Source organism: Camelina sativa, chromosome 9 (assembly GCF_030686135.1).
Source record: "Camelina sativa cultivar CO46 ecotype springtype chromosome 9, ASM3068613v1".
In the NCBI taxonomy this organism is placed as follows: Eukaryota; Viridiplantae; Streptophyta; class Magnoliopsida; order Brassicales; family Brassicaceae; genus Camelina; species Camelina sativa.
Window position 1 is genome coordinate 26,329,364 of NC_141888.1, and position 21,154 is coordinate 26,350,517.

At 34.7% G+C, this 21,154-nt stretch overlaps 4 protein-coding genes across 11 annotated transcripts; 3 read left to right on the forward strand and 1 right to left on the reverse strand.

Annotated features, from left to right (window-relative positions):
• The first annotated feature begins 747 nt into the window (after positions 1 to 747).
• On the forward strand, positions 748 to 1,365 carry LOC147938788 (uncharacterized). Its single transcript, XM_087465763.1, has 4 exons — positions 748 to 765; positions 862 to 1,048; positions 1,131 to 1,227; positions 1,302 to 1,365. Exons 1-4 carry the CDS (start codon positions 748 to 750, stop codon positions 1,363 to 1,365), a joined length of 366 nt encoding a protein of 121 aa, XP_087321889.1.
• A 2,413-nt stretch (positions 1,366 to 3,778) lies between these two features.
• Positions 3,779 to 9,398, reverse strand: LOC104711448 (uncharacterized). 4 transcript variants are annotated; one of them, XM_087467226.1, is made up of 16 exons: positions 9,105 to 9,398; positions 8,932 to 9,016; positions 8,436 to 8,538; positions 8,259 to 8,343; positions 8,101 to 8,187; positions 7,827 to 7,906; positions 7,618 to 7,687; positions 6,742 to 7,159; positions 6,443 to 6,524; positions 5,930 to 6,103; positions 5,791 to 5,844; positions 5,567 to 5,659; positions 5,411 to 5,476; positions 5,271 to 5,317; positions 4,494 to 5,192; positions 3,779 to 4,400 (listed from the first exon to the last, which is right to left on the reverse strand). In XM_087467226.1, exons 9-16 carry the CDS (start codon positions 6,509 to 6,511, stop codon positions 3,995 to 3,997), a joined length of 1,608 nt encoding a protein of 535 aa, XP_087323352.1. In that variant the 5' UTR covers positions 6,512 to 6,524; positions 6,742 to 7,159; positions 7,618 to 7,687; positions 7,827 to 7,906; positions 8,101 to 8,187; positions 8,259 to 8,343; positions 8,436 to 8,538; positions 8,932 to 9,016; positions 9,105 to 9,398; the 3' UTR covers positions 3,779 to 3,994. The 4 variants fall into 4 exon arrangements, with proteins under 4 accessions (XP_087323352.1, XP_087323351.1, XP_010426449.2 ...); XM_087467225.1 differs by having other exon boundaries at positions 5,930 to 6,079; positions 6,738 to 7,159; XM_010428147.2 differs by having other exon boundaries at positions 6,738 to 7,159.
• Positions 9,399 to 9,557: 159 nt separating this feature from the next.
• On the forward strand, positions 9,558 to 14,429 carry LOC104711449 (uncharacterized). Its single transcript, XM_010428148.3, has 16 exons — positions 9,558 to 9,674; positions 9,867 to 10,029; positions 10,252 to 10,492; positions 10,612 to 10,701; positions 10,787 to 10,877; positions 11,054 to 11,120; positions 11,644 to 11,686; positions 11,801 to 11,972; positions 12,056 to 12,154; positions 12,294 to 12,362; positions 12,535 to 12,673; positions 12,838 to 13,039; positions 13,428 to 13,549; positions 13,631 to 13,670; positions 13,796 to 14,037; positions 14,190 to 14,429. Exons 2-15 carry the CDS (start codon positions 9,895 to 9,897, stop codon positions 13,999 to 14,001), a joined length of 1,716 nt encoding a protein of 571 aa, XP_010426450.1. The 5' UTR covers positions 9,558 to 9,674; positions 9,867 to 9,894; the 3' UTR covers positions 14,002 to 14,037; positions 14,190 to 14,429.
• Positions 14,430 to 17,095: 2,666 nt separating this feature from the next.
• On the forward strand, positions 17,096 to 20,825 carry LOC104711450 (serine/arginine-rich splicing factor SR34A). 5 transcript variants are annotated; one of them, XM_010428150.3, is made up of 14 exons: positions 17,140 to 17,225; positions 17,849 to 18,131; positions 18,286 to 18,406; positions 18,519 to 18,584; positions 18,672 to 18,746; positions 18,847 to 18,988; positions 19,079 to 19,125; positions 19,209 to 19,266; positions 19,424 to 19,473; positions 19,557 to 19,613; positions 19,904 to 20,052; positions 20,143 to 20,223; positions 20,336 to 20,384; positions 20,489 to 20,825. In XM_010428150.3, the coding sequence occupies exons 3-14, from the start codon at positions 18,320 to 18,322 to the stop codon at positions 20,507 to 20,509; spliced, it is 882 nt and encodes a 293-aa protein (XP_010426452.1). In that variant the 5' UTR covers positions 17,140 to 17,225; positions 17,849 to 18,131; positions 18,286 to 18,319; the 3' UTR covers positions 20,510 to 20,825. The 5 variants fall into 5 exon arrangements, with proteins under 5 accessions (XP_010426451.1, XP_010426453.1, XP_010426454.1 ...); XM_087466831.1 differs by having other exon boundaries at positions 20,170 to 20,223; XM_010428149.2 differs by lacking the exon at positions 17,849 to 18,131 and having other exon boundaries at positions 17,096 to 17,225.
• Positions 20,826 to 21,154: the final 329 nt, after the last annotated feature.

Here is a 21,154-nt window from a genome sequence, read left to right on the forward strand (position 1 = left end):
TAAATAACCATAACTAACATAAATTATATTAACATTAACCAAATAAACCAAATATAACCAAAACTAACCGAATATAACCAAAATTAACCAAATATACAATAACAAAAATACAAAAAAGGGAAAAATATGGATTCAATTTTACAAAATAGTATTTAACTTTGTAAATTCAAAATAATAACATTTACATATATTGATTATTTAAAATATTTAATTGTTTTGAATCTAGAAATAATTTATATTTTAAGTTTATTTTATAGTTTTGCATAATATTAAGTATATAATATTTGATATCTTCTAGGTTTTCGGATATTTCGGTTAACCATTTAATTGTCGGTTCGGTTCGGTTCGGTTTCAGTTAGTTTGGATATAGATTTTTACTAACCATTCGGGTATTTGAAGAATTTCGGTTCGGTTCGGTTTGGTTTTTTTCGGTTCGGTTTCGGTCGGTTATTTGGTTATCGGTTATTTTGCCCAGCCCTACTACTGCCTATCATCTTACCTCACATCTTATCCTAACAAATTTGCATATATCTTACAAGTAAAACCTTCTTCCTCTATTCAATGGCAGCTTCATTTGCTCTTCTCCCTGAATTGCGTCCCTAAAAATCTTCATGGAGGGTCCAAGTCAAGATTTTCCATTCATGACGCCAATACACTGTCTAAACAGGATAAACATTAGAGATGGTGCTTGTAGATACACAGTTCAGGACTTAACAAAAATACTTGCAGGGACGTTTTTTATGGTATATGTCTAACTCTGCTAAGGTTTCATCAATATTTTAGGGTGTTAAAATACATGCAAGCGTGAAGAAGGATTTAGTTCCGCGTTTTGCTTCTCATGTTCGAGTTGGTGAGTGAAAGTTTGTAGAAACCTTCGGACTTACTCATTCAACTGGTCAATTTTGTCGAACCAATCATTTCTACAAGATTGGATTTCAACCTAGCACTGTTGTCTCACGTTGTGAGAATATATCTGAATCCAACTACTTGACTCTTGCTAAGTTTGAGCCAATTTTGAATGAGGAGATTAATCCATGTATGTTAGTTGGTAAGTTTATATTTTTATTAACAAGTATATGCTCATATCGACGTATCTTCTACTATTTATGAAAATACCATTTGTTTTGTAGATGCAATGGGCCAAGTTGTTAACATAGGAGAACTGGAGCTTAATGAAACTAATAACAAGCCGAATCATAAGCTCGATTTCGAGTTGAGCGATGAAAAGTAAGTTGTATTTTCAAAATTTCGACTAGCAGTCAGTACACTTTTATTTATTTAGTAACTCAATTCTTATACAGGGATGTAAGGCTACCTTGCACACTGTGGGGTTCACATGTCGAAGAAGTGTTTAAGGCTTGCTAGGAAGCTAATGGAGTAATGGTGATCTGTGTGATCAGATTTGCGAAAGTTAAAAACTATAAAGGTATGCTTCCTTTTTAATCATGTTGAGTAAATGTATGCAGTGAATCATATTGTTCTTCTTGGTAAAATGATTCTTATCAACTCATCAAATCGTCATGTTTTTCAGGGGTTGTGAGATTGTCTAATTGTTACAATGCTACACAAGATTGTCAAATAAGATCAAGTAAACAAAACAATGGCCCAATAATGTCCACCAAGTAAAATAAAATCAAGTAAAAAATAATTATTTATACTATTAGATTAGAATATACATAAAAAATATATCATTCAGTTATATACATTAACAGATTAACTCATATTATTAAGTCACACAATGATGCAAGATAAATAGATTTTTAAAAATAATTATACAAGAAACTTAGAAACAAATTATATTTTAATAATCTATAGATTATATTTATAAAAAATAAAATAAAAATTTGTCCCGCGGTGTACCGCGGGTCCTGATCTAGTCTTTCGGTATTTTTATTAAAACAATTTTGATTGAAAGCATTTATTGGTTCAACAATTTTAGAAAACAAATAATATGATAAGATTATGGAGGAAGTTTCGTTTAATTTCTAACTTTGCACCCAATCTAAAAATTTTCTATTTTATTAAAGCAATAACATCAAGATTTTCTCGAGTACGACAAATCCAACCCTAATCATCTACGACATGTATAAATAATGGGATCTATCAACAGACCCCAAAAAAAAACAGCACACCGATAGAGAGTTTACCTTTTACAATCACAAAGCTTCTTCAAATTTCGAATGATGCATTTGTTTCAGTCTTTACAAAATCATGGCGAGTCTATGTTGAAAGATCCTGCATTCATGGAGGCATACACAAGAAAGGTCGTTGATTTTTTTTTTTTTTTTTATAATAATTAATTGTATTTAAAATAGATGATAGTGAACTAATCTATGCTTTTTATGTAGTGAGAGAGAAACAAAATGTGTATTAATATACGACAGTTAGGGTTAGGATAGTACAAATGTGAAAATGATTGCTTTTAGATTTCTTGAATTTACAGTATTATACGGGTTATTTTCTTGATTTAAGATTTCTAAATCATCATCTTGACATGTTTTTTTTTTTTTTTTAATTTACAGGTTAAAGAATATAACTTTTCTGAAGACAAAACAAAGTTTTGAGTATAAGACAATCTGATTCTCCTGGGATCTGAGAATAGTAATATATATTAAGGGCATATATAAGCTATGATACGTGAGTAAAATATTAATCTTTTTTTTTTTTTGACCTCTAGTGAAATATTCATCTTTTTTACTAACACAACTAATAACAATATATATCTAGATATAATATATATATATATATATATCTGTCATTATAATCGTCTTATTGAGAAACCAAGACCAATATTTTCTATATATATTTACTTTGGTTTATGAGTAAACACAATCCGCTAAATTTACAAGTCTAATATAATAGTTTCTATAGATATTTATCATCGGTACTAACCTTTATCATGTATCTATATTAACATTTTTTAAGTATATTTTGGTTTATGCCCTTTAAATTTTTTTTTACAACATTAACCCCTAAAACAATTCCGTTATTATTAATAACATTGCAGAGAAAGTCAAATACTAAACTTTCTTAAATTAACTTATTTTGTTTATTTTTAAACTTGATAAAAAAACTTATTTTGGTTATTTTTTTATGCAAAAAACTTATTTTGATTTTGATGAGACGGGTTGGCATTAATTCGTGAGTTAAGTGGAATTGTTTTTTTTTTAAAAACACTTTTAGATGTTTACTAAGAGATAAATGTATTACTAAACTATACATATACCACATGGGTTAAAACCTTGAAAACACTACAAAAATCCTATATTTTGAATACTTATATCAAATACATGTAAAATTTTATATTTTTGAAATTAATAATAAAATAATAAATAAATACAATATAAATTTTAAAATTTTAAAATTAAAAATATTGTCCCGCGGTGTACCGCAGGTTAAATCCTAGTAGTTGTATTAAAATTGTCAACTTATAGTAAGTAATCCATCTTGTCAATTTATCGTAATCCATCTTAACCCGCAAAATGGTTTACATTAAAGTGAAAACATTAGTGTTGCTAAAAATCTCGGTTAGTCTTCTCGTAATGTTTTAATGTTTTGTACAATAGTCCGTATAGCTCAACTAGTCTCTACAAAAATAAAATATGTTTTTGATAGCTTGTTACAAACATGTGAATTGTATGACTCGAATAACGTACTGAAACTATTCCAAAATTGGCTAATGAGATTTTTTTTTACTTTATAAAAGTTTAAAGGTTACATCAAATATTATGAAATTGTAGTTTTCTTGTAGAATTACATAGTTCATAAATTATCATTATTTTTGGAAAGTTAAGTTTGTTTAATCGTGTTATTGACAACTTTAACAACCGCTTAGTTCAGTGTAAATCCAACTTTATCTGTGGTTGGATCAGTTTCGACTCTTGAATCTCGGTTTGATACTGATCCGGATCATATATGTAAAATACAAGACTACACACATAATAATAAAATACAGTTTTATCTACCTAATCCTATTTTTCCTTATAACTTATTATCACACAGGTGAAGCAGACAGCAGAAACTCAGGCTGCTTTCTCTGCAAGAGAATTCCACAGAAGAGGCAGAACGGTTTCGTGGCAACTTTGCTAAAGGAAGATTCTGGAAGCGATTTGAGATCACTCGGGAACGAAGGCAATGCAAATAAGGTCTCTGGAGCGAGTTTTAAAGTCATTCGGCTGCAGCATTTGCAGAACCACAAAGGAGTTGGTGGACATACTTGCATTGAGACACAACACCTCTCAAGCTTGTGGCTTTGATCATGTCTCTCTTTGTCTTTGCTCTTCTTCTTTTTTTGGTGTGGAGATTCGCAAAAGGCTTCCTCTGCTGACTGGAAATTGACTGGCGATGTGCAATAAGGACATTTCTCTTCCTCTAATCTAGCTTCTGTGCTATTGCTTGATCTGTGATGAATTAGAAACATAAAAGATATGAATTGTAAAACATTCTAGTATCTATTATTACGGGAAGAAGAAGAAGGTATGTGAGATACTTACCTTATTAGACTAGATTTCACTTCTGAGGAAAGGGTTTCTAGCTGACTAGGGACAATATCATGATTGATCTCAACCCATTGCTGCAACTGAGCCAATCCAGCTGGACGCCAATTCCAAGTAGAAGGCGAAACAGTACCCTGAGATGACTCCGCTATTAGATAAGCCGAGAAACTGAGACCAACCAGTCTTTCTCGGAGTTCTCGTTCGCTTTCTTCAAGTAGTTTGAGCCAAAGATCAATCTCCTCTTCATTGTTCATTCTCTGACCTTGCAGTTTTCTGTTGACTTCCTCCGTTTTGAGCTCTGATAACATTACACGTCTGGAGATTACATTGAGAATGTGTAACAGCCTGGAAGGAACAGCAGAGAAGCGTTTGGAGATCTTTGGCACGAGATCTTCCATGGGGATATCAGCATGAAACCCAAGGTATGACACAGAGAGCCATTTGGTTAATACCAGTTCAACAAACTCTGGCATTGACTGTTTGAACGCCAGCATTGCAGCTATCATATCCCAAAGAACTAGAGGCTTATTCAAATCTTTGAATTCTTTCAATGACCAGAGAAAATTAGTTTCCCAATATGCAAATTCATTCTTTGAGAAACCCAGAATAGCTTCGGTTACCATCTCTGAAGAATCTTCAGACTCACCAGATTGTTGTGCACCATTCCAGAGGAATTCTACAGCAGCCTTCTGCGACCTGAAGTCAAGAAAGAATGAACAGTCAGGTTTTGTAACGAGCAGGACACAGAAACGCTACTTAATGAATGAAAATCACCTGGCTTGGTACATCGGATTCAAGAGCTCAACGTTAAAGCTGCGGACCTGCAAAATTTCAAGAGAAATCTTAGTTTTCTACTTCTGAAATTCATGCTAGCTTATTAGTCACAGAAAACCAAGTTTCTGGGAAGATCATACCAAAGCAACAGCAAGGTTTCCAGGGGACAGTGCCACACCAAGGCATGATAAGAAATCATCAGGAAACTGCAGAGTTTTTTTTCATTGTTTGTAAAGATAAATTAGAGTAAGGGATAAACAAAGAGACAATATTAAAAAATTCACATAGTGACGTACATCAGTCGTGCTATTGAGACCAGGAGTGTTTGCAGGAATTGGCACTTCAGAGATGGTATTCTCACATAATATCCAGTTCCGGACATAATTATCCTGCATATGACAAAAGTAATAGATCACAATGTAGCTCATAGCTTAGTTTTTTAGGTAAGAAAATCATGTTTGTTTGTCTGGCATAAGATAAGCAGTACAAAAGCTGTTTTTACAGAGAAGCAATATATTACCTGACTGCAACTGTACAAACAACGGCCATCATATGACCAAGCTAGACCTGTAACCTAAAAAGAGTGACATATGTATCAATAAATGGAACACTTCTATTGTATTTAATAAAAGGTTTACAGTAACAATATAATGACTTACCACGTGGTTATGAGCATTAGTTGAAACAATTTGTTCAATCTTTCTTGTAGATAGTTCACACTTCCATACTTCGAAAGAACCAGATCCTTTGCCTATTGCCAAGTGCATTGCATTATAATGGTTGCTTATAACAAAAGAAAGCGTTGAAACCTGAACAGGATTCAATGCTACAACCTATAAATAGGCCGGAAAATGTCAAAAAACAAAACTTTTAGTGTTTGCTCAATGAAAACAGCCTATACACTTGAATAGAATGCAATTAAAGCGAAAAGCGGACTGAAACTGATAGATTCACAAACAAGGAAATAGATACATATGGAGTCAAAAACACAAGGATCTACAGACACAAAACGCAACAAAAATCAAACTTACTTACAGAAAAACTACAAAACGGATCATAATCAAAATTCACGATGGTCTCAATCACAATCAACTCAGATGCTATACTCAATCTGTTCCTAATCAGAATATCAGACAAAGTAGAACACATAGGGAAGAAATAGAAAGTGTTACCTGTTTCAATAGAAAGAATGAAGATTTATAGACCTCCACAGATTTTTGCAAGTCTTCTTTATTGCTCATCCAAATTTTTACACTGCAGAAAATGTGGAATTAAATGGACCGAAAAGTGTTAAATAAAAAAAGACTCCATTGAGAAGCATATGCAAATGGATGGACATTAAACTGGCTTATTTCCAAGAGTGAGAGTCTCAAAGAATTTCTAACACTTATCCAATCACTGACGACAAATTTGTTTGTTATGGTTTACAAATATTCTTTTATTTCTTGTAAATTAACACTAACTTACCTACCATCGCAACTTCCAGTAACCAACACCATTTTCAGATTCGAAGAGTCACAGCCAGAAATTCCCCAACTCATAGTTGAAACCCATGAGCTATGGGCCTGAATTATAGCAGTAAGTTCCACGACGGGAGATAAATCGCTACGTTCAATGTGATAGCATTCAGGTGCATGAACTTTCCATATGGAAACGCTACCGGACTTTGAACCAATTGCCAGAAGAGAGAATCTTAACATATTCTCACAAGAACTTCCTGATGAGAATCTTAGTAGAGATGACCAGGCGACGGAAAGGGAGGATAACAATGCCTCACGAGAAACATATGTTTCTGGACTTATCTCTTCACTGAACTTTTTCGAAGCTTTAGGCAAATAATGACAATCTTGGCCATTGCTTGCCTGTTTATATACTTCAATCTCAAGTACCTGGGAACATAACAAATCGAGTTAGATATGAGTACAATGCAACAATTTGATTCTTACTAGATGACACTTGAGAGTAAGAGTGTCAAAATTTCTGAGAACCATATGGGGTGAATGATGATGCCTTAAAGGATTCAGGTGGAATTCAAAAGCATGACAGGACTCGAAATGCATAAAAAAAACACGCACACATGTTCTTCTACAAGAATACTGGAGGGAGTTATACAAAATATAGCAATATAATAATTTACATGATGAAATGACCTTGTTTCCTATTAATTACTAATCCTAGCAAAAACGAGTTTCCAAAAGAGACAAGGATAAGATACAATCTGCAGGGACAGAATTAGAATAGAAAACACCAAAAAGGTAACATAAATAAGTTGGAGGAGTCATGATAGAACTTTTCCACAGAAATACACTACAGCAGAAAGAAATTAGTGAAGAGATATGAACAATACATTATGCTCTGCTTGACTGTCTTGCTTGGAACATGATGCACGATCTGTATAATTCTTTTCTTGTAAGTTGCTAGAACGAATTCACAGATGAAAGTAAGTTAGTAAAGTGAACAAAACAGAACAAAAAAAGAGAAAGATTTTTTCTTATCTCAGACCACTAGTATGCATCTAAGGAAATTTAAGAGTGAAAAAAAAAAAATGCTCTTTACATGTTGTTTGCGCTTGTTTTTCTCCGCTTACGTGTCTTTAGACTCGAAATCCTTTCATCCTCTTCATGGTGATGTTGATCCTGTGATAAAAGTGTTGTCCATTAATAACTGATAACAAAATATGTTAACAATTTGTTAAGATGAGCCCTTCTCTAAATGTAAAGGTGATAGTACGAAGACTATCTAAGTGTCCCAAATATAGTTCGCGAGAGTAGTAAATTGTCCTTCACGGTGAGAAACTTTTTACTGAAAAGTGTTAGGAGATACACGTTACCTTAGATGATGAAGTAGAAGGACTGTTGGACTCTCCAAAGTTCATGCTTGATAGATTCTCATAAAGCATTTTAGATACATCAACAATCTGTGAAAGAGAGGAAAGCTACTGTAATGCATGAGATAGTTATAAAAGGCAAAAGAAAATTTACAACCTACCTCAATCCACTCAGCACAGAAATCAGAATATGGAGGTCGGTATAGCTTAACCCTTCCTTCCGCTGTGCAAACAGCCAGCAAACACCTGAGCAGCGTTGTTTAAAATCACCAACTTAGGGAATAGAGACTAAACAAAACTAAACATGTTACAAGAAACTATAAGATTAAGTATAATACCCGTGGTTTGGAGACATTCCTATATCAGACCATGAGAGAGATCGAGCACAGGGATGTCTTTCCCGTTTTAAACTCGAAGGTAAGAGTCCACCAGTCAGCAAATCTACAAACACATCATCACTTATATTGTTTATCCAGAACTCTGAATGATCAAAATCACAGAAACAAATGTCTTCCTGAACACTGAACACAGGCAAAATTTTGATTTTTTTTATTCGCAAATCTGAATTAATACATGCGAAGTCAACTCAGATTTACACAGAAACAAATAGAGATTTGATCTGCAAAACACAGCTTCCTGAACACTGAAAATTTGAAAAATCTTGAATTTTTTAATCTGCAAATCTGAATTGGCACATAGTAAAGGTAGGATTTTGAAACTAGTTTCATAATTCTGTAAATTCAAAGAATCTGCACCACTTGATACTGTAAATTAGACAATTCATAATTGAGATTCTGTTATGTAACAATGAGCAGTAAAAAAAAAAAAAAAAACCTTGAGAACGAACACGGCCAATCTGATAAGGCTCAGCATCAGGGATAGTGATCAACCCACGAGGTCCAGCAGGCAAAGCCGGATTCTAGAAAAAATTAAACAAGTCTTTTTTTAAAAAGACTCAAACTTTAACCTCAAAAAACGAAGCAGAAGAAGAAGAAGAAGGAACTTACAATGATGATAACGAGGTGACCAGCAGCGACGGCGATCAGATTTTCCGATGACCAAGCCACTGCGTTAGGATACGATGGTGAAGTAACCAATGAAGCTTCCTGGAACCGCGACGCCATTCAAATTCCGACGAAACTGAATTTTGGAGGGAAACAAAACCAAAGCTCTGCTTTGCTTAGCTTAGCTTTTGACAACAAAACTGGATTCAAGTACGGAAACCCTAGTTCGAATCGCAGTGACGCGCAGATGTGATCCCTCTATATTTTATTTAATTTCTTTCAGAGATTTTTTAATTTAAAAAGTCAACGTGTTGGCTTAGAGATGTTAAAACGGTGTCGGCTAACAAAGTGGGCTTAGCCCAAATTATTTGAGTCCACTAAAGAAATTTTTTGACCGGAGTCAACCGCAGTGACGACGAAGGGAACGGTGCCGTTTAGCGACAGAGGCCCAAATATGTAAAAACTTAAAAAATTGAGGGTTTTGAAGCCGCCAGGAAAAATATTCGCCGTCGCCGATGTCGGGAAACAGAAGAAACTGAAGCAATCTTTTACAACTTTACGAGTCTTTTCCCGGTGAGTCTGAACTTACCGAATCATAAAGTTTTCGAATTTCTTTTTGATTCAATAGTCGTTATCCAAATTCTCTGGTGGTGAAGGCAGCACAATGAAGCACACATTAGTGAAGATTAATAGGAGTATATATAAAACTTGTAATCTTCCAATTGCATTGGCGTCGTATTTATGAGTTTTTTTTTTTTTTTGTAGTAGGAAAGAGTAGATAGGGATAGAAACAATGGGAATCATAGAACAAGGAACAATCTCAGGTACCTTGCCAGGCAAGGAGGCGTTTGTTGTACACTTCCCTGGCTACCCATTTTCTATTTCCAAAGCCATTGAAACTCTTGGAGGAATCCAAGGAATTACACAAGTAAAGCTCTTAACTTTTTCTTTAAACACTCTTCCTTTTTTACTGAAATTGTTACCATATGGTAGTTATTAGAGAGTCTATATTGCTGTTACAGTCTTTGGTATATGCATCCATATAGCTCTAATCAACACAAAATTTCAGATTTTTCTTGGTTTAGTAACAAGCTTGTGTTAAAGTATTGCACGATTTATTCAGTTTTTGAGTCTTTGTATAATTGGGTAGGCAAGGGAATCGATTACAAACAAACTTGAGCTGCGTTTCCGGCCTGAAGATCCTTATGCACATCCTGCATTGGGTGAACAACGTCCTTGCAATGGTTTTCTGTTGAGAATTTCTAAGCAGGATACTAAAAAACCTGAAAGCCAACCTGTTCTTGCCACTAGTGATGGATCTTTAGAGGAAGCTAGTCCAGCTTTGTGTGCAGATATTGTAGCTCATGTGTCTGAATCGTTTCACTTTGATGGTAACAACGTACCTACTCTTCTTTTGTTTGGTTCTTATGCATCTGAAATTTGTCTTCTGTATGAGAGTTGAATTGATATCTTAGTGTTTCAATATTTTCTTCTCTTATTCATTTTCTAGGCATGGCTGACTATCAGCATGTTATTCCTATTCATGCGGATGTTGCGCAGCAGAAAAAGAGAAAGTGGATGGAGTTGGATTCCCTTACAGGTGACACTTGCATTTTAGGTTTCCCTTTTCAATTTATTCCAAATATCTGGTGTGATCACTCCCCAATCATATTGCATTTATGCAGGAAATACTGATTTGATGGGCCTGGCTGATGAAGATGTAATGATGTTGTTGCCACAGTTCTTTGCACCCAAAGATATACCAGACAACGTAGCGTAAGATTCCAGTGCCTTTTTCTAATTCTTTCAATTGTATCCTTTTTTATTTGGTGGCTTAAGTCGTTCACTTAGTTTTGAATATGTTAGTTATGGTTGAAAGATGAAAAAAAAACATAAATGATTGAACTGACTTCAGTTATTGTGCTAATTTTAGTTTTCCTGGGTGATTTCAGGTTGAAACCTCCGGCAACAAATGGTCCCAAAAAGAAAGATGATGCAGAGACTCAGAACTATTATGAGGTAAGATAAGGAAATGGAAACATCCAAGTTTTCTAAATAAACTAAACGCTGACTGTTGGTTGCACCATTAAATAAAAAATAGACTGTTTGGGAACAAATTCGACTTTTATCATCTGATCTTCATCGATAGGGACATACCACTGTTGTCCATCTGTAACTAATTGTCTAGTTGAGAGTCTTAATTTACTGATGATTAAGTACTGGGATTGTCTTGATGGGTTGGCATTTTTAAGCCAAACCTACAATTGGATTTCGGGTGCTAAGAAATAGGTGGTTTAATTTCTACTAAAGAATTGTCATAATAGTCGTTAATTCGCAAAAAAATATATCTGAATCCTCAATCCTGCTAATGCAGTAGTTATAGATTTGAAGCATGTAAAATACTCTTATGAACCATCAAGCATACATGATTCGTTCTGTTCCATTTTCGATATTGATAATGCCGTGAAAATTTCCTTGTAGTTTATTTCCTGTTGCTATTTGCTAATTGATCTTTATGATGATATGTTCTCTTATGATGCAGATTGATGTTGGCCCAGTATTTGCAATTGATTTCAGCGTCAAAGATATCCTTTTTTTATATGCTACTTCTTTCAATTCTTTTTTTGACACTTTCTCTTGTGGATGATGCGAGTAGAAAGAGCCGTGTTTGCTTGGTCTGTCCTTAGCTTTCTTCATACAGATTCCAAAGAAACTAAATTGGGAAGACTTTGTTTCTCCCAGCTCCTTCCACTGGCAATGGCAGGTATGTGTGTCTGCATTGTTTAACGAACGGCCTATATGGACAAGGGATTCTGTAGTTCAACGACTACTTGATAAAGGTCTGAAATGTACACATCATATGTTAAACAGGTGAGACAGCTTTTTAATGCAGGTTTCGTATACTCAGGGTGTTTTTAGTACTACATTCATTAACTTGTCGTGAACTCTTGTAGGTTTCTTCTCAGGGCTGCTTATTATTTCTCCAATGGTCCGTTTCTTAGGTTCTGGATTAAAAGAGGCTATGACCCACGGAGTGATCCTGAGTCTCGTGTGTGAGTTAATATCTTCAGAACTTGATTAATGTATTCTTGCTGCATGGTTTGTGACATGTTAGGTAAAATGGTGATACACACAAATGGGTGCGTAATGATTGATTTTGACATGTATCTCCATTGAATAATTGTGTATCAGATATCAGAGAATGGAATTCAGGGTTCCACCTGAATTACGAAGTTATTGCGATGCCAATGCAACTAACAAGTAAGTCTTTTTTTTATTCAGGGTTCCACCTGAATACTCTCCATAGCATTCTAAGATAATTGTTGTAGGACTGTATCCTAGATTTAGCGTGATTTGTTGGGAAATTTGCAACTGAACCATTTGATTAATGAAGAGGAAAGTTTGATTATATGTTATTTTCTCTTTGCTACAGCTCAAAGCCAAGCTGGAGCGACATTTGTGCTTTTAAGATATTTCCTTTTAAATGTCAAACCTTTCTGCAATTATTTGAACTTGACGACGAGTACATCCAGCGAGAGATAAGAAAGCCTCCTAAGAAGACTTCTTGTAGCGTGAGTTCTCAGCTGAGCTTTTGTTCATGAAGTCAATACCCATTAATCATGGTCTTTTGCCCGTTATGTTAAAGATTAAACGCACACAAGCTGATGCATCTGCACCAATAGATAAACTTTGGCAAGTTCTAAAGTTTATGATCTAATTTGTTTTTTGTTTGCAGCATAAAACAGGATGGTTCTCTGAAGCCATGCTTGATACTTTGAGACTCCGCGTAGCTGTGAGGTTTGTGTCTGTGTTTCCTGAGCCAGGGTTCGAAGATGTATTTAAATCCATCCAAGAGGAGTTTGAGAGGTCAGGGAAGATACAAATTCAGAAAGAGACACTTAAACCATCTCTAGTGAAGCACCAGGAGGCTACTAAAGGTAAGCTCATCAATAATATTATGTGTTTCATTTCTTTGAACGTTTTAGGAAGTCTGTGTGGTGTACGTTCAGCAGATTCCTTAATGTATTAGACCCTTATACCTTCGCGTTTGTAGAGAGTATTTTTGGAGTCTATCAAATCTTATAGAAATTCAGTGGCCTCAATTAGTGAATTTGACAGCAAAAACTGGTTGATCGTACTGCTCTACGAGTATGTGCTTACATATATATTAAACAGAAATTTGTGTAACAAGAATTCTGTAATGAGTTAAAGTTCTAAACTAATTTTGATACATTCCGCATGATATGCTTATTGTCTTTAGTCATGGAACATGTTTTCCTTGAAGACTCTGAAGTAACAGCTACTGAACAGTATTTTAATTCGCAGGTGCTGAAGACATGGAAAAGTGTAAAAGCGTAAACGAAGATGTGGATGCTAATGTTAATGAGGATGGATATGATGAAAACCTGGATGGCGAAGAAGAGGAAGAAGAAGAAGAACTCGACATGGTAGTATTAATGTAAATGATTTTTTTGTTGTTTTCTTCATCCGGTAGGATTCACCATTACTATGTTCCTATTCTTTTGCAGGCTGCAGGAGACAATGAGAAATCTTTTGATTCCCATGGATGTATCCTTCAAAGTTTACCCTTTTCTTGAGTTTTGGGAATTAAGACCAATCAATTAAAGCTTTGTGTTTGGTTCTAACACCGTTTTGACTCTCTGTTTCCTTAGATTTTCCTTAACTATTAAAAGATCTTGAGAGTGAGAACAGCTCCAGGACGTACCTTCAAGGTTTATTTGATAGTTTCCCAACCAGTGAACCTGGTTTATACGGAGATTTAGCAGTTGATGATGGGAGTGATGGAGAGTTTCAAATATACGAAGAAGAATCTGAAGGAATGTATTCCATTGATGATAATAATGATGACGAAGAAGAAGACGATGATGACGACGACTGATGAGTAAAAACGAAAGATCATCAGTTCACACCACAGGTACTGTTTCTTGTCTTTCATCCATAACTTGATCAAAAATTGACAACGAAAAACGCAATCTTGTGGATTCATCTTTGAGCATTTTGGTGTAATCTAGTGGGATTGGTAATTTTAACACTACTTTTGTTGTTGTTTCTATTGTGATGTTCCAGGTGAAGTAGGCATTGTTCTAATGAATCTTCTTCGTCCAGAAATGAGACGTCACCAGGCCTCAGCTCCATCAATTCAATTGGTTGCAAATTGCAGCGAAATGTTTTAAATGGAACTCCTTTGTTTTTTTTTGGTTTTCCCAGAAGAAAATTAGTTATAGGTTACATATCAAACTTTGACCAAAAAAAAAAAAGTTGCATATCAAATTTTGAAACTAATTAAAGAAAATTACAGTAGAAAAAGTCATTGTATAAACCAACCATTACGCATTACATAACGGATAATTCTTACGAGATGAAAAAAACCTTACAATAAGTTTAGTTTACATATATATGTAAAACAGTCCATAATAGTTTACATATAATATGTAAAGCTCCAATAGCAATAATTCTGGTTGTTTTACATGTTTTTTTTTCGACTGAAAATTCAAAATATCGATCGGGTTTTTACAATCTGACTACCAAAAAATTAGTAAGGATCAAAGACAATCAATCACCGCAAGAGAAAACAAAAACATTACATATTAAGAGCTTGACTGGTTCTCCCGCTAGCTCCCGCAAACGCTGCGTTTGCGTTTGCGGGCGGTTGCTAGCGTTTGGGGCCAATCACACAAATCGCTCCCAATCGCTCCCAGTCGCTCCCAATCGCTCCCAACCGTTGAATTCCAAAAGCTGGTTCCCGCAAGCGTTTGCGGTTGCGGGCGTTTGCGTTTCAAATTTTTTTTTTTTTTTTTAGAAAAAATTTGAAACAAATCAATGATAATGAAATATATTTTATATATATTTTTTACCTAACTATTTTATTCATTAAGGATGAGAGAAAATGAAGTACGGATAAGATTAAAAATATTAAAAAAATAAATAATTGGAAGAAAATAATATTTCAATTAACAATAACCCAGAAAACTTGATGTAAATTTAATGGCACATCGCACATAAGTTCAAAAAAATCTAAATAAATATAACGTTTCATCAGAAATTTAAGAAAATAAGATTATTTGTGAAAAATAAAAACAAATCACGAGTGACTCTTCTCAACTCTCATTTGATCATTACTACCGATGCAAATACTGCCCCACAAAACTTATTGAGTGTGTGAGATTTAAGAAAGAAGATCTACGATCTAAAACATATGTTTTAGTCATTTATCAAATTACTTAATTAAAGTTTTGGTAAAAATCCAAATGCATAAAGTAATAAGTATTTCATTATGAAATTTATTTATTTTTAATAATTATTTTAGTATTTTTAATGAATTTTAATTATAAATCAAGTTTAATAAAGTTTTTGATATTTTAAAACATTTATATAATTATATATCACATTTATTATGTTCCAACCGCTATTGCACCCGCTGGTCAACCAGTCGTAAACCTCCCGCAAATGCACCAATTTTAAACCGCTAAACCAGTCGTTCAATACGCTTAATAACGTTTGAAACCGCAATCGCCCACTTCCGCAATCTCCCGCAATCGCAACCGCAACCGCAGCGTTTGAACCAGTCAGGCCCTAAGTAACGTACATCTCTTCAGTGAACACTTCATGCAACCACGAGAACCGACGGCTACGTATGATTGTCCACAATATTTTTATTTATTTATATATTGACTTATTAGACACTTTGTTAAGGTTTAAGAGTATAAAAAAATATAAAACTAAAGACTTTATATTTTAAATTCAAGATTAAAAGCCAAATAATTTTTAGCAAAAATATCTAAATTCTACTTGAATATAATTAGTTTGTATAATAGAACTTTTGGTTTTTGTTTTTTAGAAATCATTTATAAACTCATTCACGACAAAAAAATAAAAATAACATATTGTGGACAATCATACGTCAATGTTTGTATGTAGTGATCAACTATGCATCTCTAACTTAGACACATGTAGGAAAATAAATATCCACAAAAGAAGTACAAAATGTGTTCAACACTTCCATGACAAACGGGCTGTTTAGTATAGGCGAGGCATGCAAAATATATATCCGAGATTGAATTGGATCACCACAACATTGAATCTTTCATACTCCTCGATAAAGGTTAGTCTTTAATGACAGATTTGATGTGAGAGCGATATGAGATCTCTGCGAAAACCAAAGCTAAATTTCTGATCGATTCTGGAGAAGACCTAACCAACACTTCGTTGATTAGGTCATGAGGAAGACGTTCGATGTTTCGTAGTAGTGGATTCATAGTTTTTGTAGGAAATTTTTTCAAATTTATTTTCTTTTGTCGATTTTTTAAATAATTGATGTTATTTTTAACTTAAAAAACTAATAGCAACAAAAAAAACTAAGCTACTAAATCCGATCGGATTATCCAATTTGTACTGATTTTTAAACTTAACAACTTTTTTTTCTATTCACCGCTTATTTAAAAATAATATTCATTACAACCAAATATTAAAAATGGTCGGTTGGCGTTTTTTAGTATTTGCTTTTATAATATATTTTTGCAACAACTCACCTTAAAAATAATAATTTTTGGTCAGCTAACTTTCATTAATTAAGTCCAAAATAAAGAGAGTTACAAGATGAAAACGGAGTCCAACAAACTAAAGCCCAATCATAAATTTAATAATCTAATACAAAATACAGCAAAACACAAATAAGTCTAGAAAATGACACATATTGGACATGTGTTGATTTACAAAGTTGGGGTGGAAAAAACGACTGAGTTACACCACCTTCCACCGGAGACTCAGCTCCGATCAGATCTAATAATTCCGGTTGTAAAATAACTTATGTTATTTGTTTTATACAGTATATAACTTAGTGATTTTGTTTGACCAAAAGAGAAAGAAACAAAAACTTAGAGGTTCTATTGGTAAACAAATTGCTTAAAGAGGGACCGAAAAATAAATAACAAAAGAATTGAATGGATCGACATAAGGGTATTTCCGGTAATTCAATTAAGTTGAAAGACGATAATAAAATGATAAAAATGAACAAACCCTAGTTTAAACTTTCACGGCCGACCTATCTGTTTAGTTCGTTCGTGTGACCAACATCTTCTCCGGCGCTATAGCGACGATTCTCCGGTACGAAGTCATTCACCTCTCTCTCTCTCTCTCCTCTCTCGTTATCTTTCTCTCTATCCTCTCTCTGAATTTTGGTTTCTGTGTGTTCTGCTTTTGTCTTTCTTGTTTTCGTCGCACTTGTATGGATACAGAACAATCTGGGATTTGGACTTGTAGATGTTCAATTTTGTTGAGAATTCTTGTTTGGTCTGTGTACATGTTCTACACTCTTGTATTTAAAGCTTTTATCTTTAATGTTCTTGAGTTGTTTAAAGTGATTTGATTCAATTGAGGCGTCTTCGTTATGCTAAGAGATGTTTATCTTCTTACTTCGCACATTCTTTTGATCATAATTCTTAGAACGATTTCGTTTCAGTTACGAAATTGTTCTTAGTTAACTTCGCATTAACTATGAATTGGGAGTTTTTCTATCTTCTACATTGGTATAGGTTCCATGTTTCTTGTTTGATTTTTCTATGTCTTGAGGAGGAAAGAGTTTAACTTGCGTTGTAAAAATTAAGTAAACAGTAGAATTTTGTGCTGTGTGTTTGTGCGGTATGAATGTTTTGAGTAAGGAAGCTGAACAAGGTAGATGCATGAGTCTATGTTACATGATGTCATGACACATGCTTTCTTTATGATAGATGGCAAGCGCTTGGAACATGAGCATTGCAATGGTTCATAGGGATATAGAGAGGGAATGGGGGAGATCAAATGTGGAGTTGTTTCTTTTTGTTTTTTTTTTTATTGTTATTGGAGATTCTTGCTCTCTTTGGGAACCAGTTTAGTCATCATGGGACGTTCTGGAGAGAATATATATTTCAAATTTTATAATAGCTTTTGGAGCACATTGGAGAGCAAATAAGCATTTGGAGCTTGTGGAGCAACTGCTCTGACCAAGGATTGCTCTCACTTGGTTTGCTTCATGTATTTTTTGGTCTTACCACGCTTTTTTTATAAAATCATCATCTCATCTTGATGCTAAGGCTATATGGAAAGCTGTCTGAGTGGAGATTCTTTGTCTATAGCAGTATAGCTTTGGTCCTTTACTTATCTGTTTCCTTTTTATTCACATGTGCAGTAACCTCTTTGGTTTATTTTAACCTTTGCAAACAATGAGTGGGCGATTTTCTCGGTCAATCTATGTTGGTAACTTGCCTGGTGACATTAGAGAACATGAGATTGACGATCTGTTTTACAAGGTCAGTTTTTAGTTATTTGTTTGACTCCATTATCGATATTATATTATCCCTATAAGATAAAATGAAGATTCTGGAGCATCTTTTGTGTTTACCTTAATGCTCGTGTTTGCAGTATGGCCGCATAGTGGATATTGAGCTGAAGGTTCCACCTCGTCCTCCATGTTATTGCTTTGTTGAGGTAAGCTTATTCGCTTAACGTACATTTTCCTAACTAAATTTACAAGATATAGTTTCACTCAACCAAGCTTTGTTGAACGTTTTGTAGTTTGAGCATTCTCGGGATGCTGAAGATGCCATCAAGGGACGTGATGGCTATAATTTTGATGGCTGTCGCTTGAGGGTAATCAGACATTCATTACATCCTTGCTATCTTTCAGCTGACAGGAGTGGTTTGGTGTTTCTATTCATTAGTCCATAGTTTATAATCAGAACTTATGCAGGTTGAGCTTGCCCATGGTGGCCGAGGACAGTCTTCAAGTGATCGTCGTGGTGGCTATGGTGGTGGAGGAGGCTATGGTGGTGGAGGTGGGGGTGGTGGTGGATCTGCTCGGTTTGGCGTCTCACGACACTCAGAATTCCGAGGTTTGTGTAATTTCCTATGAGAAGATGGTATGGATTAAAAGTTTGGTTTTATATTTGCTTTTTCTAATCCTTGGATGTCTTATTTTACAGTTATCGTGCGTGGGCTCCCATCATCTGCTTCATGGCAAGATTTGAAGGTTTGATGACACTTCATGTTTTTACTGTACCATATTGGCTTCTACTTCCTAGTCTTAGTTTTCGTGTAAAACCTTCATTTCAGGATCATATGCGGAAAGCTGGTGATGTGTGCTTTGCTGAGGTCACTCGAGACAGTAATGGTGCGTTTACAGTTTCTTATGCCCAATTAAGTATATAAATGGCATACTATCTTAGCAATATCTTACGTTTTTCAGCTTGAAGCAGCATTTTTGTTTGGGATATATTTTATAGTTGTGTCTTTTTCTTACACATGACTATCTTTAATAATATGATCAGGAACTTATGGTGTTGTCGACTACACCAATTATGATGACATGAAGTATGCTGTAAGTTGAACTATGTTCTTCTCTCTTGCTGAATAGCACACTATGATTTCTGTTGTTTCTGAGATTCGAAGTTGTGATTTCAGATAAGGAAACTTGATGACACAGAGTTCAGAAACCCCTGGGCTAAAGCTTATATCCGGGTACCATTTCTCTCTGCAGTCTTTTTTTCTTTGCTCCTTTGTCATTTTACTTATATGATTATATCCGACACTTGACATGGTCAGATTTGATGTGTGGTAGTAAATATATGCTTCTATATTGAAATGAATAGTGAGAAATGGAGATACTTTTAACTAGATGGAAAAGATGAATATTAGAAATTACGTTTTTAGGGTTTTAGGTATCTCAAGTCTCTAAACAGTATACTTTGGTAGATGCTTCATTCTCTCCCCTCCCGTTTATGTTATGTCTGTCTTCGGCTCATATTCAGGTTAGGAAATATGAAAGCTCCCAATCAAGAAGCCCAAGTAGAAGCAGGAGCAGAAGCAGAAGCCGAAGTCGTGGCCGTGGCCATAGCCGTAGTCGCAGCCGTGGTAGCCGCAGCCTTAGCGGTAGCAAGAGCCCAAGGAAGGATTTGAGGTGCTATGTTTGTTATCACTGAACCTTATATATCTCCCATTTTCAACAACTAAAAAGTTGGAGTTTTGTGTTTATGAATCTTTATCGCAGTAAATCACCAAGACGATCCCTTTCCAGGTCGATATCAAAATCTAGATCACCATCTCCTGACAGGAAAAAGAGTCCCCCCAGGCAAGTTCTCTCCTTTTGTTTTTGGTGTTTGCTCCTTCACCGTGTTGGTATTTTTTTGTCTTTCTTTTATTTCTCCTGTGATTAAGTGTGGTTTTTTTTTTTTCCAATTTAGGGCAATGTCGAGATCTAAGTCCAGGTCCCCATCAAAATCTCCTCCCAAGGTATAATAAATAAGCTGCATTTTAGCATAGTTTTCGGGAAATATGCCAAGTTATAGGCTAAAGACCAAAGAAACCAAGATTTAAAAATTGTTTTTGTTTCTCAGGTTCGTGAAGGCAGTGAGTGATTTATTAGGCGGTGAAAATGGCCAGAAGAAAAGACTGCTTAAATTCTCAAGTCAAGATCCAATCTGTGACATTGTTGTTTTTGCTGTTTTTGGATAATTGACTTCTTCTTCTCCTTGTGTTTCTTTGCTTTCAAATCTTCTTTGCACTACTCTCTTTCTCTCTTTTATGTTATGGATGATTCCGTGAAAATCACCATACCTCTTGAACTTTGTATGATTAGACTTGTTCGTGTCCTTTACCATTTTAATGTCCTAGCGACCCCAGATTAGATTTCTTATGATATTTATGAAATATTTGACTGATTTATTTGATAAATGGCATCCAGTTAGCAATGTTAAAAGTCTTATGAATTCCTCAGCATTTCCGTAAGCTTAGATTTGTGGCATGGTCTATAGAGGTGCAAATCTGTTGACCCATAACATGTTCAATGGCTTGGATTCCAATTTTTTACCATTAGCATGAGGCTGTTCAGTTTCACCTCTACTGGTCTGAGACTGGTCATCCCGACAATGTTTGATATTGTTTTCCTCGACTAGGTTCTTCCAAAAACGTTGATATCCCTTGACTATTTCTATTGATCGGCATTGTCTAGAATCAACAACTCGTGAACATGATAATCGAGTTAGGATGAAGTGCACATTATC

What these genes read in the sequence shown, in the direction of transcription:
- LOC147938788 (XM_087465763.1), top strand. An exon ending in TAATCCATGTATGTTAGTTG is followed by an intron (nt 1,049 to 1,130) that starts GTAAGTTTATAT and finishes TTTGTTTTGTAG; the next exon opens with ATGCAATGGGCCAAGTTGTT. An exon ending in TTCGAGTTGAGCGATGAAAA is followed by an intron (nt 1,228 to 1,301) that starts GTAAGTTGTATT and finishes ATTCTTATACAG; the next exon opens with GGATGTAAGGCTACCTTGCA.
- LOC104711448 (XM_010428147.2), bottom strand. Translation starts at nt 9,221, where the DNA reads ATGGCGTCGCGGTTCCAGGAAGCTTCATTGGTTACTTCACCATCGTAT. An exon ending in CTTCTACTTCATCATCTAAG is followed by an intron (nt 7,907 to 8,100) that starts GTAACGTGTATC and finishes CTTTTATCACAG; the next exon opens with GATCAACATCACCATGAAGA. An exon ending in GAAACCTTGCTGTTGCTTTG is followed by an intron (nt 5,318 to 5,410) that starts GTATGATCTTCC and finishes GAAATTTTGCAG; the next exon opens with GTCCGCAGCTTTAACGTTGA.
- LOC104711449 (XM_010428148.3), top strand. Translation starts at nt 9,895, where the DNA reads ATGGGAATCATAGAACAAGGAACAATCTCAGGTACCTTGCCAGGCAAG. An exon ending in TGAATCGTTTCACTTTGATG is followed by an intron (nt 10,493 to 10,611) that starts GTAACAACGTAC and finishes TTCATTTTCTAG; the next exon opens with GCATGGCTGACTATCAGCAT. An exon ending in AGTGATCCTGAGTCTCGTGT is followed by an intron (nt 12,155 to 12,293) that starts GTGAGTTAATAT and finishes ATTGTGTATCAG; the next exon opens with ATATCAGAGAATGGAATTCA.
- LOC104711450 (XM_010428149.2), top strand. Translation starts at nt 18,320, where the DNA reads ATGAGTGGGCGATTTTCTCGGTCAATCTATGTTGGTAACTTGCCTGGT. An exon ending in TTGATGGCTGTCGCTTGAGG is followed by an intron (nt 18,747 to 18,846) that starts GTAATCAGACAT and finishes GAACTTATGCAG; the next exon opens with GTTGAGCTTGCCCATGGTGG. An exon ending in ACGACACTCAGAATTCCGAG is followed by an intron (nt 18,989 to 19,078) that starts GTTTGTGTAATT and finishes CTTATTTTACAG; the next exon opens with TTATCGTGCGTGGGCTCCCA.